General features: G+C 35.7%; 1 protein-coding gene and 1 long non-coding RNA gene across 2 annotated transcripts; both read right to left on the bottom strand.

Annotated features, from left to right (window-relative positions):
* Positions 1-1,907: 1,907 nt before the first annotated feature.
* LOC125674353 (uncharacterized) lies at positions 1,908-8,309 on the bottom strand. The gene is made up of 6 exons (XM_056161104.1): positions 8,142-8,309; positions 7,667-7,795; positions 6,513-6,704; positions 6,097-6,349; positions 4,510-4,701; positions 1,908-4,332 (listed from the first exon to the last, which is right to left on the bottom strand). Exons 1-6 carry the CDS (start codon positions 8,307-8,309, stop codon positions 3,515-3,517), a joined length of 1,752 nt encoding a protein of 583 aa, XP_056017079.1. The 3' UTR covers positions 1,908-3,514.
* Positions 8,310-12,800: 4,491 nt separating this feature from the next.
* Positions 12,801-17,898, bottom strand: LOC130053048 (uncharacterized). The gene is made up of 3 exons (XR_008801498.1): positions 17,853-17,898; positions 13,686-13,880; positions 12,801-13,225 (listed from the first exon to the last, which is right to left on the bottom strand). It is a non-coding gene; the product is annotated as an uncharacterized LOC130053048 (long non-coding RNA).
* Between the last annotated feature and the right edge of the window lie 542 nt (positions 17,899-18,440).

An 18,440-nucleotide genomic window follows, 5' to 3' on the forward strand; every position in this document is an offset into this window, starting at 1 on the left:
ACCGGTCATTATTTTGAACTATTCATAATTTTTGCATTCATTATTTTCGTTAACTTTTCTGTTAGAAAGGTTATACCATGAAAGGCAAATACAAGGAACAACAACCAGTCCCACAACTTCCACAAGCAACACAAAGCATACACCATCTTCATCAATGATTAACCAGATCAGTCAGTTTCTAAAAAATGTTTTACTACCAAAATGACGATCAAAATCCAAAATAAAAATAACGAAACCTAACAGCATAGAATCGCCATTAATTACAATTTGAAATATGAATTCCTTCTCCGTGTTATAAAACAAATTTGAACAAGCAAAAGAAGATATTTAAAAACATGTGTTGCAAACAAAATATCAGGGCAGCTGGTATAGATATAAAACACGCTATAAGCAAATCCAGCAATTAAAATCAGCAGATTAATTTGAAAATTGAACAATCCATTTACAACTCAAAACCATCGTCATTATCAATACAACATAAATGCATGCACAATCGTTAAATACTTATTTAACAAGTAATAACGTTATTTACTGAGTGTTTTAGTTATAAAATGGTACCTGATATCATGCCTCTGTCCCAATTTTCGTTTATTTCTGTGAATTCGATAGTGTTGACAAATGTTTAGCGTCATTAACAATGTATATGTAAATGAATCCAAAACTTGAATCGATTATCAGAAAAGCCAGTAGAATATATTCCATCTCCCTTCCACACAGACCAAATGTGATGATTTTATCAACATACTATATAGCAGATAATATTTGTGTAGGGGATTTTTTTCTTCGAAACGTTGTTTGAAATTTTAGCGCTTTAATTTTTTGGCGCGGTTCCATTGAAAAAGTGTATCAATTATTTTGTATATATATTTCAGTCCTTTTAGATTTGTCATTTTTTCTAAATTCGTTTAATGGGCGTAAACAAAAAACAAAATGAAAGACATGCAAACTATGATAATATAGCCAAATTTCCATCCATAGAAACAATCTATGAACTCCCTTCTCCGTGGTATAAAATAAATAAACACAAACAAAATAGCATATTCAAAAACTTGTGTTACAAACAAAATATTGATTAAGCTGTAATGAATTAAAATACACAATATGCAGATCTAGCAACTGAAATCTGCAAATTAATTGGAAAATTGAATAATCTACTTACAAAACCAAACCATTGTCAGCATTAATAGAACATGAATATATACACAAATCGTTATCTACTTATTTCAGAAATAAAAACATCATTTACTGAGTGTTTTCGTTCTCAAATGGTGACTAATATCCCAATTGTGTCCCGATTTTCCTTTATTATTATGAAAACGACAGTGTTGACAAATGTTTAGCGTCATTTACAATTTACGGCGGGTGTGACCGGTCAACAGGGGATGCTTACTTCTCCCAGGCACCTGATTCCACCTCTGGTGTGTCCAGGGGTCCGTGTTTGCCCAACTATCTATTTTATATTGCTTGTAGGAGTTATGAGATTGATCACTGTTCGTTATCTTCACCTTGCATGTAAACGAGTTGTTAGTCTAAAACGTGAATGCATTATCAGAAAATCCAATATAATAGGTTTAATCTCCCTTTAACAGAGACCCAATGTGTTGTATTCATCAACATACTATATGGCAGGTAATATTTGTGTAGGGAATTGTTTCCGTCGAAAAGTTGTTTGAAAGTTTAGCACTTTCATTTTTGGCGCAGTTTCATTGAAAAGGTATATGATGTATATGGATTTATATGTCAGCGCTTTTAATGTGGTCATTTTTTTGTTATGTCCTAATTGGCTTAAAACAAATCTCGAAATTAAAGACTTGCAAACTATAATAATATAATCACATTTCCCTTCCTCAAAATAAACTATTAAATCCATTCTCGGTGGCATAAAACAAATAAACACAAACAAAATAGCATATTCAAAAACTTGTGTTACAAATACAATATTGGTTTAACTGTAAAAGAATAAAACACATAACATGCATATCTAGCAATTGAAATCAGCAGGTTAATTGAAAAATTGAACAATGTTTTTACAAAACAAAACCATTGTCAGCATTAATACATCATCAATGCATACACAAATCGTTAGCTATTTATTTCAGGAATAAAAACATTATTTACAGACTGTTTTCATTCTAAAATCGTAACTATTGTCCCGCCTCTGTTCCGATTTTCTTTTATGGTTTGTTAATTCGATAGTGTTCACAAATGTTTAGTGTCATTTACAATTTACACGTGGATGAGTTGTAAGTCCAAATCTTGAATGCATTATCAGAAAATCTAATAGAATAAATTCCATCTCCTTCAACATAGACCCAAGGTGATGTATTCATCAACATGCTATATAGCAGGTAATATTTTTGTAGGGACTTTTTTTCTTTGAAAAAGATGTTTGAAATCTTAACGCTTTAATTTGTGGCGCAGTTTCATTCAACAAGTGTATAATCTTTATGGGGAGCTATTTTATCATTTTTATTTTTAGCAGATTTTGCTATGCGCCTAAGCTCAGCGTGTACAACGACAAATATAGTGCCGAGGTAGCGTAGTACTTAGAACACTGGCTTCGTGACAGAGGGAAAAGGCTTAAATTTAATCTACAAGCTCCCAGCACTAGGAGTAGAAATTACAGATCATTTGGATTTGATCTTAAAAACGGTCTAAAGTGCATTTCCTAGGTAAAAAAAAATATGGCAACACAATTCTTTAACAACATGCGACATCTGTAAATAAGAGACATTTTCTCTAAATGACGTAAAACAGTATACCAAAACAAAGACATATATACTATGAAAATACAATAACAATTGCATATATTGAATTATAAACTCCCTTCTCCGTGTCACAAGGAAAATAACAATTAAAATCACGTGTTAAAAACAAATTATAGGGGCAGCTGTTACGGTTTTAAACACACAATATGCAAATCCAGGAAAAGAAATCACCAGATTATTTCGAAATTTGAACAATCTATTTACAAAACAAAGCCATCGTGAGCATTGCTACATTATCAATGTTCAAATCTTTAACTAGTTATTCCAGAAATACAAACACTTTTACTGAATGTTTCCGTTCTAAATATTAACTGATTTCCATGCCTTGTCCCGAGTTTCCTTTTATCATTGTGAAATCAATAGTGTTGACAATTGTCTAACATCATTTACAATTTACATGTACATGTCTTGTAAGTCTAAACATTGAATGAAGTAATCAGCAACTCTAAAAGAATGAATTACACTCCTTCGACATTCATGTAGTTCCATGTTAAGGAATCATTAACATATCGTATACCAAGTTATGTTTGTGTAGGGGCTATTTGTGTTCTTGAAGAAGCTGTCTTGAGATTTTAGCGCATTGAATTTTTTCGCGATTTCATGCAATAAGTGTATCATTTACATGGCTAGATATTTTAGTGCTATTCTTTCTTGGCAATTTTTGTTATCTGCGTCTTGGCGTGTACGACGATGAGTACACTTGTCGTGGTATCCTAGTAGTGCGGGCAAAATTGTGTATTCCATGTTTATTTCTCATCCGAGCCATCATTATCAGATTGCAAAACCAAAATATTGCCTCGTTCAAAGGTATCTCTACCGACGTGGTGACGTGAAGCGTTGTAATTTTCTCCAATGCTTTCTGCCAAATTCATTGAAAACTCTGTATCTATGTCTTCACATTTTTCGAATTCTTCATTCTCATATTTCGTTGCACAATCATGAGATTCTTCACTGACACTCTCCGGGTAAGTTTCATTGGGTAAAATGACAATGTATCGATTTCTTTTCTTCATGGTTGGTTCGTCGTGGCAAACGACACTAGATATTTCATTTTGTCGAGTTTTAGCTAAATCGAAACATATTTCTGCTCCAGTATAATCATTTTCGTTTTGATTTCCTGCAAGAATTGCCAATCTCTTATCATTCATTTCACCTGGAGTACTGTTCTCGTTGGAATAGATTGTGGATTCTTCATTTTCGTCACTTATCTCTTGGGTGAATTTAGTATTCGCACGTTCATCATAGCTCAAAATAGAATACTGTCTTCTCAAATCTAAAAAGACAGAAGAAAGTTCCACTCCGTCATCAGGTCGATGGAGGAGTCGTGGATTGAGAACGCATTCTGTGTGAGATGAGATATAATCACGATTTCTTAATTCTATGCTTTCCATGTCTTCATAAACCGTTTCCATCGAATGAAGTTGCATTGGTTCCTCTATTTTGTACATTTTTCTACTTGTTCTACGCTGATATATTCTGGATGCAATCAGACAAAGGAGGGTTGTCAAAATGCACGACACCACAATAAAAATGATTACCGTCTTGTCAGCTGTCTTTTTGACCCCTTTTAATGTAGATTAAGGATATTAAATTTTATACTATTACAATGAATTCATTGATTTTGTTTTATCAGTGGAAATATGAAAGAATTTCCTTTGTTTACATATACTGGAAACTTTCTGAACAATTTTACATTTGAAGATGACGTTACATAGTATTTGATATTGTAAAAACTTCTCACCTGGACAGATGTTTGAATTACATTTCCTACTAGCAATTTCTTCCACCGACCCTGTGCAGTTGAATCCGTTGTGTTCTGGACGAGGGTTATCACATCTTCTTGTTCTGGATCGTGTTTGATTTCCTCCTCCACATGTAACAGGGCACGTGCTCCATTCACTGTATGAATTGAATTCTGACCAACCACCATGAACTGAAAGAAAAACAATTTGGATGCCCGGGATATGAGATCCGCTGGAATCATCATGTGCAAAAGAGAAGTGTTATTTAGTTAAAACTTCTGTCATGTATAGAAAGGTGAAGATAAAAACAGTAATCAATGTCAGAACTCCTATAAGCAATACAAAATAGATAGTTGGACAGACACGAACCTTTCGATACACCAGAGTTGGGATCAGGTCGGACCAGGTGACTTGGGGGAATAAGCATCCTCTTTCGAGCAGTCACACACGCCGTGAGCTCTATATTTTGCTCAGGTAAATATAGTTATCGGTAGTTAAAATCAGTGTTTCAAGGACGACCTAACGATTGGTATGAAACAGATCAAGCAGTATTTGACCCGATGATAGGTTGTATTGGCAAACTAGATCTTTATAACGACCATAGAATTTGCGAAATGCTAAATTTAAAGGAGACCTTTGAAACCCCTACACCATCAATTTGTTTATGAGTATTGACAATACGCTGAACAAGCTCTTGTAGATTGATCAGTTGAAATGGATTGATTCTATATTGTTTAACAATGGGACACTCGAGAATGTTTCATTCACATGGGGATATTACCATTGCCCATGATGGGGCTACGCTCGGCGCTTACGGCCTTTGAAAAGGGAGGGGTCTTTATCGTGCCAAACCTGCTGTGACATTGGACGTCTGTTTTTGGCACAGCGGAAGGCGTGTTTCTTCCTCCTGAGACATGCGAAACTTCTAATTTCAAGTTTCTTATCATGTGGTTACTGTATTTTGACTGCGGATAACTCCGTTTACCTGATCAGGATATAAGGCTCACGGCGGGTGTGACCGGTCAACAGGGGATGCTTACTCCTCCTAGGCACCTGATCCCACCTCTGGTGTGTCCAGGGATCCGTGTTTGCCCAACTATCTATTTTGTATTGCTTATAGGAGTTATGAGATTGATCACTGTTCGTTATCTTCACTTTGCATTGCGAATATTAGGATCCCATGACCTCTTGTTTTGCGCTATTCAAGAGTATATTCATAAGGATAACCAAAAGTGGGCATGAGATTCAGAGTATGGCAAACATTGATCCCTGGACATACCGGAGATATGGAAAGATGCCTAGGAAGAGTAAGCATCCCCAAATGAGCGATATCACCCACCCTGACCACAATATCTTTATGAATTCAAATCAGTAAGAGAGTCAATTTATATCCCTTTGAAGTGTTTGCCTGCTTTTGTAATTAAATATTCACAGCACGAAAAAGCAAAAATAAGGAACAGAGATCGTTCTTAGAAATCAGCTAACAATGCAAATTAAGAAAAAAGGCAAACACGTACTTTACGATCGTTAATGAGTTTGTGAAACATTAACCAACATTGCGATTACTTTGCTATAAACTAAATAACCTGGACATGGTTGTGTGTTACACTTCCTCCTGTCATTGAAAATTCTGGATCCTTTACACGCTTTTCCACCATGTTTTGGTGAAGGATTATTACAAACTCTGTAACGAGAGCGTTCCTGACTTCCTTCTCCACACGTCTCAGAACATTCACTCCAGTTACTGAAGGCTCCAAACACTGACCAAGCACCATGTACTAAATCATAACCAGAGGCAATGTAAATCAATGTAGAGATAAACGAGATTAAATCTTCAAACTAATACCATGTAAGCCACCATTGTATTTTAGGAATAATAAAGGCTGGCAGAATAGAAAAGATGTTAGTCAAACTTTCAAATAAGATTGCATAACTGTATTACACAGAGTTGCCTAATTACAAAATGTGTTCCTTCAAGAGTTTCATATTAAACATATCTTACCCGGACAGTCTGCTTTAGTACATAGTTGTTGTTCACGTCCTGTGCTGCGACCAATACAATGTTTACCCCCGTATAGAGGTGCTGGTTCAGAACACGTGCGGATTGTGACACGTGTCTGGGTTCCATTTTTACATGTAACAGAACATTGGCTCCAGTCTCCATGAGGAATGAATTCGGACCATCCACCATCAACTTGGTTACAAAATACAAAAAAAAAAAGACTTATCCCTTGGAAATTGTTGCGTGATTGCAAAGTATCAATAAAATTGCCATTACAGTTTTCATTGAAACTAACCTCCCTGTTTTGAGTGGGACTCTCTTTTGTATTTAGAAACCACACTACATGAAAGCAGCTTTTGTTTTTCATATCATAAGGAGTACGTATGTCTGTGTATATTATCAAACTTGTGCGATTTCTGATATTTTTAAAGTCGTGTCATGATTCGTTATTATTATTTTTTTTTTAATAATTTGACTATTGTTTAAAGAAACAAATAGTGGGTGTTAATACTCAAAGATTTAGTGAAGCTGACTTTCTTGTCAAAAACTTTCAATCTAAAAATGATAATGAACTTACATCCTACAGTTGTTTCTTTTAGAGTATTTTATCATTTTGTAATAATGAATGGTGAAGACAAAGAACAATGGTGGGAGCAGATGCCTAGGAGGAGTAAGCATCCCCTGTTGACCGGTCACACCCGCCGTAAGCCCTATATCTTGATCAACTAAACAGAGCAATCCGCAGTCAAAATCAGTGTGCCAACAACGGCCTAACAATCGGTATGAAACAAGTCAGACAGCATTAGCCCAATGATAAGTTATTAAATAATTATGTACATTGTATAAAGCAAATTAAATTGGAGTACATATAGTCAGACATATGCTGCTCACTCTAACCATGCGATAACTTTAACCGTTTTTAGTTATATTAGAAATGTTGTTACACTAAATACATTAAATAGCATGTTTTGAAATTCAGCATCCGTTATCAATCCAAATGACAGACTTTCTCAATAAATGTAAGATTATGTTTAATTAAAGTTCTAGGTCCACTTTGTGATTGCTATATATAGGACCGGGGCAGATAAAACATTAACGTTTGACTATCTATTGAGTTTGTTTTATGTCAGAGTGCTATTTACATAAAATGTTACCTGGACAGGGATTTGAATTGCATTGTTTTTTCTCAGCATGGACATTACTTCCTGGGCAGTTCTTTCCACCGTATTGTGGAGCTGGGTTATTGCAATATTTCTTTCGAACACGCTTTTGTATTCCTTTTCCTACACCACAAGATATAGAACACTTGCTCCACTCACTAAGATGGTAATACTCTGACCAATGTCCATTAACTAAACATAATTCACAATGCATTTAACGCAACAATAATTCCGGTACTTTACATGTCGTGTATATAATGCATTGATACAAGTTATGACACCAATTTCATTTTAAATTCATTATGCACATTTGAATGAATAAGTGTTGAGTCTTATTAACCATGTCAAGGACAAAAAATTAAGACAATGTCAAACAAGTACCGCAAATTTCCGGTTCATTTGTGAAACACTATCCAACATGATACTTATTTTGCGATGATTAAATAACCTGGACATGGTTGTGTGTTACACTTCCTCGTCTCATTGACAATTCTGGATCCTTTACACGCTTTTCCACCATGTTTTGGTGAAGGATTATTACAAACTCTGTAACGAGAGCGTTCCTGACTTCCTCCTCCACACGTCTCAGAACATTCACTCCAGTCACTGAAGGCCCCAAACACTGACCAAGCACCATGTACTAAATCATGATAAAAAGCACCGTGAAAGAATGCAGGAAATAGAAAAGATTAAATCTGGATACTAATAGGATACTAGTTACCATTGCATTTTAGGAAAGACAAAGGCTGACAAAATGGAAAAGATGTTATTAGAACTTCCAAATAGAATTAAATTGCTATATTACACAGAGTTATCGAATTACAAAATTTGTTCCTTCAACAGTTGCATATAAATCACATCTCACCCGGACACTCTGTCGTAATGCATTGTCGTTGTTCAGTTCGTGTACTTCTACCTGTGCAAGTTCTACCACCGTATAGAGGTGCAGGCTCAGAACACGTGCGAATTATGACCCGTGTCTGTGTTCCTTTATTACATGTAACAGAACATCGGCTCCAGTCTCCATAAGGAAAAAATTCGGACCATCCACCATCAACTTGGTTACAAAATACAAAAAGACTTATCTCCAGGAAATTGTGTAGTTATTGTAAAGTATTTGTGTATCGTTTATTAAAGTTTTCACTCAAACTAATATCTTTCCTGTGTTGACTTCGGAAATTGTGTAGTTTTTGTAAAGTATCTAAAAACTAAAGATTATTTGTTGGGGTTTTCATTTACACTAACGTCTTTCTGGTTTACTTGACTGGCTCTTCCATGGTGTAAAACTTATACGGTACCAATTTTGATGCACCAGATGCGCATTTCGACAAATAATGTCTCTTCAGTGATGCTCAACCGAAATGTTTGAAATCCGAAATAACTATGAAGTTTTAGATCTAAATATAGCCACAAACAAGTGGAGCCAAATTCGTCCAAGGATAAGAGCTATGCATGAGGGAGATAATCCTTAATTTTGAAATGAATTTCTAAATTTTATAACAGCAATTAAATATACATCCGTATTTTCAAGCTAGTAACGAAGTACTTAGCTACTGGGCTGTAGAGACCCTCGGGGACTAACAGTCCACCAGCAGAGGCCTCGACCCAGGGGTCATAATGTAAAACTTATACGGTACCAATTTTGATGCACCAAATGCACATTTCGACAAATAATGTCTCTTCAGTGATGCTCAACCGAAATGTTTGAAATCCGAAATAACTATGAAGTTTTAGATCTAAATATAGCCAAAAACAGCGTGCCAAACAAGTGGAGCCAAATTCGTCCAAGGATAAGAGCTATGCGTGAGGGAGATAATCCTTAATTTTGAAATGAATTTCTAAATTTTATAACAGCAATTAAATATACATCAGTATTTTCAAGCTAGTAACGAAGTACTTAGCTACTGGGCTGTAGAGACCCTCGGGGACTAACAGTCCACCAGCAGAGGCCTCGACCCAGGGGTCATAATGTAAAACTTGGCAAATTAAATCGTTATAACGAAGTGATGAGTTTAAACGAGAATGTTGAATATATTTCAGAAGATATCGCATAACTGTTTTAAATTTACCATATAAATATTGACATATCAAGCCCTACCTGCACATGATTTGAACGCAACTTGCACCTGTACTGGAAAACGCCGCTTACCTGATCAATATATAGGGCTATATCTTGATAAGGTAAACGGGATTATCCATAGTCAAAATCAATGTGCCAAGAAGGCTTAACAATCGACATGAAACACGTCAGACAGCATTTGACCCAATGGTAGGTTGAATAGACCAACTAGATCGCTACATCGGCCACGGAATTTGTGAAATGCTGATTTTAAACGAAACTGTTATACCACCTGCACCATTTGTCAGTAGCCTTCTTCGATTTAAAAACCGACCAAACGCAGAGCAAGCTCTTGCGTATCAAATCAGTTAACACCATATGCAGATGATAATGGAATATTGCAAAAAAAATGGGAAGTTGACGATGAAGAAGTTGAAATAACCCTGTTTGTCACAAAGTTGAGTTGTTAGTTTGCAGTTAATATCTACCTTCAATAAAAGATCAAATATATATGGATATGGGGCTCACGGCCGGTGTGACCGGTCAACAGGGGATGATTACTCCTCCTAGGCACCTGACCCCACCTCTGGTGTGTCCAGGGGCCCGTGTTTGCCCAACTCTCTATTTTGTATTGCTTGGAGGAGTTATGAGATTGATCAATGTTCGTTATCTTCACCTTGCATAGATGAGTTCAACTTGTTAATACCTGTGTGTACAGGAGGTATTGAAGAGGTACATGTATGTGGAGAGAAATTTCATGTAAACATTCCGAATGTACAACGTTTTAATCAACTTTGAATAACTTGCAAGATATTTAGAAACTCGGACGGTGTTACTAGTATTTCTGTTAATTATTCAAATGCAAGATATGATACATTTATTGTCCATATGAATGTAAAGGTGAAGATAACGAACAATGATTGATCTCATAACTCCTATAAGGAATAAACAATTAAGAGGTGGCAAACACGGAGCCCTGGACATACCAGATGTGGGATCAGATGCCTAGGAGGAATAATCATCCCCGATCAACGAAAAAAAAAACCCAGATATCAATTAACCTACTGTTGCACGTGAAACAGATCGACAAATCAATAAATGCGCCCTTCCTAGATTGTCGGTAAAACGGAAACTCAGTGTGATTTTAAATGAAACGTTGAACGAATGAAGTAATATAAAACCTCATTCACATAGAGAGGTTAACTGACATCAAATTAAAGTGGCTTATTGCTCTAAATTTCTATTTGATGGCTTGTTTAAGTACCACGGTTGAAATACGAATTCACTATCGAAAAAGTAGCCCATGCTCTGGATTATTTTATATGTTGTTTTTTTTATTTTCCCGGAATAATGAAAAAAAATTGCAAATAGGAGATTCTATAGAACCTATTTGGGCAGATTTTATCCGTAGATTTAAAAGATATATCAACAGGGGATGCTTACTCATCCTTGGCACCTGATCCCATCTCTGGTGTGTCCAGGGGTCCGTGTTTGCCCAACTATCTATTTTGTATTGCTTATAGGAGTTATGAGATTGATCACTGTTCGTTATCTTCACCTTTTATCAACAAATAACCTTTTCATTTTTCCTCAATATTTCAATCTTAAAAAATGAGAACATCTTTCCAAGTCGTTTAAGCATAATCTATCACGCATTCTTACTATGCACCAAATATCACAGCGATGAAATTTGGACTCGAGATTCTCTTATTTGCAAACAAAACACCCTTTTCCATTCCGGAAAAATCACAAAAAATCACCGGGATTAATCGAGAGTTTGTATTACTCTTATGGTAATGAAATCATACTCATGAGGTGTTTAACAAGCAATCAAACAAAATGTTGGTTCGATGATCTACCTTAAAGCGTGATAAGTTAATGCTGAATAGAATAGAAATCACGCGTTGAAGGTAAGCAGAAACAGTTATGAAATCTGATTCTACTTCCGGTGATTACATTCGTGCGGTTCCCCTCGTTTTCGATTTTGCAATCTTTATAGGATAATGAGATTCTTCACTTCTCTTCAATTTTAATCTTTTAGTGTTACGGAAATTCTTGGGAGGAATAAGCAACCCCTGTTAGCCGGAGCTGTTAGCAATGAGCCCTGTGTCTTTATCTAGTATACGGAGTAATCTCTACTAAAATAATATCTAAACCACCTAATAAATGGCATGAAACACGTCATACAGCATTGACCCAATGACAGGTTGTATTTGTATATCTTATCGTTATAACGACCACAGAACTTGCGAACCTCTGGATTTAAAAGATACTTTTGCAATTCTGTAACATCAACGTTTTTGTCAGTAGTTTGCATCAGATAAATCTTATCATACGCGGAAATGCGTTAGCCTCACGAATGAGTGAAGATACATAAAAGTCATATGTATGTGTTAAATGAATATTGCTGCTTGAATATAAAAAAAATGATGTCAAATGAAAAGTCTGAAATATTGTCATCAAGCTGAAATGTCAGTGTGTTGTTAACATCTATATTATACAAGTGCAGAGCAGATGTGAACGATTCACTGCTGTCTTTGATGTTGGTCCAATGGAATATATAGAATTGAAATAAAATAGAATTAATATCTTTAATAAATAAAACGTTGTCAAGATATCTAAATCTCGAGTTGTAGATAATAGCAAGAGCTTCTTTCTTTCGTCTCAATACAACATATCAATGGGTCAATTGTTGCCTGACGTGTTTCATACCGATTGTTTGGCGGTTCTTGGCACACTGATTTGGCTATGAATAACTATGTTTAATGTATGGGGCTCATCACGGGTATGACCGTTCGACAGGGGATGGTTACTCCTTCTGGGCACTTGATCCCACCTCTGGCGTGTCCTGGGGTCCGTTTTTGCCCAACTATCTATTTTGTATTGCTTACAGGGGTTATGAGATTGATCACTGTTCGTTATCATCACCTCTCATACAGAAGCCTTGGAAAGAATTCTGCCTCGTAAAAAAATATATATAAAAAGACAAACATGTCACCTAATAAATGAGCAACATTCCAGATGACTCTAAATATTTTTAATTATATTCAAAATGTTGTTACACGGATACAATTACATAATGTGCGATAAAATACAGCATAATTTATCAAAAAACATATCGACCAGACTTTTCGCAATCACTGTTAAATAAGTTTCTGGGAAAGTTTTGGAACCACTTTGTGTTTGATATATGCCTTTCATACCTGTAGATCAGAGGCAGAAATAACCTGAATTTTGGACTTTGTATTGAGTCTGTTTTAAGGCAAGTAATGTGTAGTATATGCAGATAATGTTACCTGGACAGGGATTCAAACTGCATTGTCTTCTCTCAGCATGGACATTACTTCCTCTGCAGCTTTCTCCGCCGTATTGTGGTGGTGGGTTGTTGCAATCTCTTTTTTGAAAACGCTGTTTTGTTCCTTTTCCCACTCCACAAGACAAAGAACACTTGCTCCACTTACTGAATGGGCCGTACTCTGACCACTTTCCATCAACTAAACATAATTTAAAATAAAATCCACTTAGCAATAATTCTGTATGTTTATGGGTTTACAAATAATGCATTTGCACTAAATGTCATACCAATGTACTATCGAATTCATTATGTGCATTTGAATGAACAAGTGAAAAATCCCATAACTCCCTAAAAGGACACAATCAAGAGAAGAGCAAGCACTGACCCCTCGACACTAGAGGTGAGACCAGGTGCATGGGAGGAGTGAGCCCTATATCCTGATCAGGTAAACGGAGTTATCCGCAGTCAAAATCAGTGTGCCAAGAACGGCTTAACAATCCGTATGAAACACGTCAAACAGCATTTGACCCAATGCGAGGTTGTACTGACGAACTAGATCGTTATAACCGAGTAATCCGTAGTTAGAATCAGTAAGTGAAGAATGGCCTAACAAATGTCATACAATGTAACAACTAGACATGATGACAAAAATACAATACCTGGACAAGGATGTGTATTACAGTTCCGTGATGCTTTTCGTCGGTGAAGAGATCCCACACAGGGTTTTCCGTCTTTGGAAGGACGAGGATTTGTACAGGTGCGATGTTCCTGGCCTGATTGTATACCTCCTCCACACGTCACTGTGCACGGATTCCACCAGTAGGTAAAGTTTGTCCACCCCCCATCAACCGGTTCTTTAATATTGAGATGCAAATTGCTTTTATATTCAAACTTGAAGTTTGTTTGAGATATAGCAAAATAGTACAATGCAACACAATTCAATAGAACCCTCTGACTTTATGATTACAACTAGAGGAGCGTCTAATAAAAAAAATCTAAATTTTTCACTGTTGTCCTATCCTTACCCCGGATCATTGTTTGAAATGTGGATGCCAAAACATGCATCCCGTTGCTTTTAGACTAACACCCCCGATACCTTAGGACACATAAACAACTCAACATCACGGCAAATGAAACTACTTCAGCTTTCCGATAGTCGACTCCCAATATCTATACACGAACAGTAATTAATTTCATAACTCCTATAAGCAATACAAAATAAATAGCTCGGCAAACACGGATCCCTGGACACACCTATGTGCCTAGGAGGGGTAATCATCCCTTTTTGACCGATCACACCCGTCGTGAGCCCTATATCCTGATCAGGTAAACGGAGTTATCCGTAGTCAAACTAGTGTGCAAAGAACGGCCTAACAGTCGGTACGAAACACGTCAGACAACATTTGACCCAATGATAGGTTGTATTAACGAACTAGATCGTTATAACGACCATAGAATGTGCGAAATGCTGACTTCTATATAGACTGTTGAAACCCCTGTACCATCAACTTGTTTGTCAATAGTTTGCCATGATTTAAAAACTGACAACACACAGAACAAGTTTTTGCGTATCGAATCAGTTGAGAGACGCAAACACCATATGCAGGGGATAACTATATTCCATTGTTTGTACTTTGTATCAATTTATCTTGACTGATTCGATACACAAGCAGTGAACCAATCTCCCTTGTCACATCAGGTGGGGCGCGATAAAGAACCCTCCCAGTTCAAAGGCACCAAACATAGACCTAAATTCTGCAGCTTTTCACCGAAAAATCTCGTGAAGGACGTTAAAGAACATACAATCAATCATCTACAAAGTTTTATTCAATTTCATTGACATTTTGATTTAATATATGTCAATGAACTCAAAGTAAACATTTTAAAAACAATAGACAAGATTTTTCATGTGTTTTACATTTGATTGTTCAACTAAACATAGATGTTAATGACAAACTAAAAACTCAGCTTTATAGCAAACATAATGACTTCGGTGTCACTGTCGTCCATTACTGCATTATTCATAATATTTTTAGTAGCATGTGTACATTGTGCTTATATATTTCAAATGATTCCATAGACGGGGACGATTGGTTAATTGTTTTGCAGTTTTCCCCTCCCTGGAGATCCTAGGGTCCCACAATTTACAATCTGTATCCCAGATAAAAAGCTAGAAATGTTGAATAGGTGATATCAGTGAATTACATCCCCCTGTTCCCGATAGGAGACGATATCCATACCGATCGTGGACTTTTTGTTTAAATTGGATGAAAGGCTAAGATAGCGAGCAGTGATCAATCTCATAACTCCTATAAGAAATACAAAATAGAAAGTTGGACAAACACGGACCCCTAGACACACCAGATGTGGGATCAGGTGCCTAGGAGGAGTAAGCATCCCTTGTCGATCGGGTCACATCCACCGTAAGGTATCCGTAGTCACAATCAGTGTGCCAAGAACGGCTTAACAATCGGTATGAAACATGTGAGACAGCATTTCACCCAATGATAGGGTGTATTGACGAACTAGATCGTTATAACGACCATAGATTTGTGAAATACTGATGCGAGATAATGAAAGTTTAACAATATTTTTCTTCACTTCAATTTTGAATCGGTGTTGTGAAATTTGCAAACGACGAAACACCCCAAGTACGGTTTAACCTGTAAATGTCCGATTAAAGAGGTTTGCACCTGAGATTTGGAATCATGTCAATTTTATGTGAAGCGTCTTTCTTTTAATATCTACATTGAAGACACATTAGAAAATTAAAAAGAAAAACTGGGGTCATAATGCTTGTTGTTTGGCTACAGTGTTCTAAACATGACCTTTCTGCATTTATAATTGACTCAAGATTTATTAAATTAAACATTATTTGTCTGTAGCATAAGCAACACCAATCAATCGTTACATCAAATAGATACATGTACATATCCATGTCTTCTGACGATAGGAATCTAAAAGGAGTTTAATATTAGTAATGGAATAAATAATGACCTTTATGCACTTGATATACGTAAAATTCATGAGTTTTAGAGTTTAAAAAGACTTATTAGGATAAGCGAAGACACCAAACTGCAATCAACCCCACAAGGTGTAATGTTTTCTAGAATTTCACATCTTTTTAAAGTATTGTCTTAAAATTTCAAATGGAACTAAAATGGGGCTAGGGATAAAAATTTCAAAGGCGAAACCAATGAATTGTTTACAAAATTTCAAATGAATTGATTTAAACTGTTTTTAGAATCGGTGTTCTGTTTGGAAAATATATCAACCAAATTAATGCATTAAATTACTAATTCCATTCTCATGATACACGGCTTACGGCTGGTGTGACCCGGTCTACAGGGGATGCTTACTCTTTTAGCCACCTGATTCCACCTCTCGTATGTCCCTATTTGCCCAACTATCTATATTCCTGATCACTGTTCGTCATCTTCACCTTTAATTATAAAACTGAAATACAAGTATAGGAGTAAACAAAATAGAAGAGATATTAGATAGAACGGAAATAGTACTATGAAGATTACGAACTTTTTGATTAATTAATACTGCTGCCATAAATATAAATACATCGTCAATCTCTTTTTCAACATTGGAATGGGCACAAGTTGTTGTTTTTTTAACTGAATATAGTTAGATTAATAGATGTGTAATATGTTTGCATCGGTGGAATCAGTGTTGGACAAATAAATACTTAGTTGTAGCAACTTCGACAGTTGTGTTCAAAAGCCCAGGAGCTAATTTCCTTAACAAGGAAGAAAGAAAGAGAAATGCAAAAATCTTAGGTCGGAAGAGAGAACTTGTCGAAGGGTAAAAAACGCATGTTATATTTAGACATACTACTGTTGCAAATAAAATCAATAAACGTGTTGTACTTTTTCAAAAGACTTGTGGCATAAGGCAGAAATGTCAAATCTGACCTAGATATCTTTATGATTGTGTGAAAACTAGTTTCTTCACATAGCAGCAATTACTCTGCGTTGTTTCGTGATCTTATTCATCGAATACTGATCCTGATGAGGAACGCTAGATCCCTACTATACAACATTTTTAACACATGTCAGACTACACACCACGACGGACGTAGAATAATTGCAATAGTTCACCTGAGTGACATAAATTGCGGTTATGAAATCGTCACATCCCGAAACATTTATCATTAGAGTTATTTCCCTTACTTTATATATTACTTCAGGCACCTCATTTTCGGATGTACTTTCATCTAAGGCATTTGAAACAAGCAAAACTAAGCTTGAAATCTCGAAAGCATTAATAAAATTCCCAAGTTCAATTTTAAAGACATTTCCAGCCTCCTAGGGTATAACATTTCTTAAAAATAATTAACATGACCTAAAATTTCTACCTGGTTGTAAATTTTGCTCAATTTTCAACTCCTTGTTGTTTCACTTAAAACATTGCAAGAATCTAAATTACAGAAATATTTCCCTTACATTTTCAAGCGGACCAGTTTCACTTTATCTCTGTTAAGTTGACGGGATTTATTGATTCTAATTTGTCTAATTTTTCTTCAATTACTAAGCTCTAAAGCTTGTTCTCTTTTTCGTAGAAGGAATATGAAATTGTGATATCTAAATGAGTTTATATCTCAGGGTTGCTAATGTTCCTCATGTAGCATTGAAATGAAATACAATCGGTATAAATAATGTATCTATCATGCCCTTCACACGTAACATATACTTGACAACAACTAGCAAAATTGAAAAGATGAGTAATTTCATGAAAAAACTGCACATTTAACAAGCATTTCAGATCTGTATGCAAATACTGTTTTAAAAAATCAATGTATAAATTATAGCTTATACCACATTCAGGATCTGCCAGATAACATCTGTTGACTTTGCTTAGTCGGAGACAGGCTGGATCTTCAATGAATATACATTATTTTTCAGTTATAATAGCATCGCACATTTTAATCTTAATTTACACAAAACGCACACCAGTGCATTAAAACATGTACTATCGATTAAGCATATCGATTACTTTTTTTAATTCAGGGCATTCAAAGGATTTTCTGCGCATATTCGTTCCTTTGTTACGAAATACAGACCGTGATACTCTCGCCATTTCTAAAGGATTCCTTTGTCGAAAATTTCACACACAGCTGAATTCATTCAATATGAAGTCAATAGAATATCAGTTTGTTATAGAAAGCTTTGAAATGTGAATGTAAAATGTGAACATCGACCTAAAATTGGTCAGATCACACGTTTGTTTATACCTCCTAGATCTTCTTCATGTCACTCTATCCTCATCTGGGTTCAAACGGCTAATCGTTTCTGATTTCTATTTGATACATATGTAGTTTAATTTGATTGATAACCAAAGAAAATCGGATAAACAGAACCATGTTAGTATGAATTCAATTCTTTAAAGAAAATATTGACCTAAGA

Source organism: Ostrea edulis, chromosome 3 (assembly GCF_947568905.1).
Source record: "Ostrea edulis chromosome 3, xbOstEdul1.1, whole genome shotgun sequence".
NCBI classification, from domain to species: Eukaryota; Metazoa; Mollusca; class Bivalvia; order Ostreida; family Ostreidae; genus Ostrea; species Ostrea edulis.

What these genes read in the sequence shown, in the direction of transcription:
- LOC125674353 (XM_056161104.1), bottom strand. Translation starts at nt 8,309, where the DNA reads ATGGTGCTTGGTCAGTGTTTGGGGCCTTCAGTGACTGGAGTGAATGTT. An exon ending in TACTAAAGCAGACTGTCCGG is followed by an intron (nt 6,350 to 6,512) that starts GTAAGATATGTT and finishes ACATGGTATTAG; the next exon opens with TTTGAAGATTTAATCTCGTT. An exon ending in TAATTCAAACATCTGTCCAG is followed by an intron (nt 4,333 to 4,509) that starts GTGAGAAGTTTT and finishes CTACATTAAAAG; the next exon opens with GGGTCAAAAAGACAGCTGAC.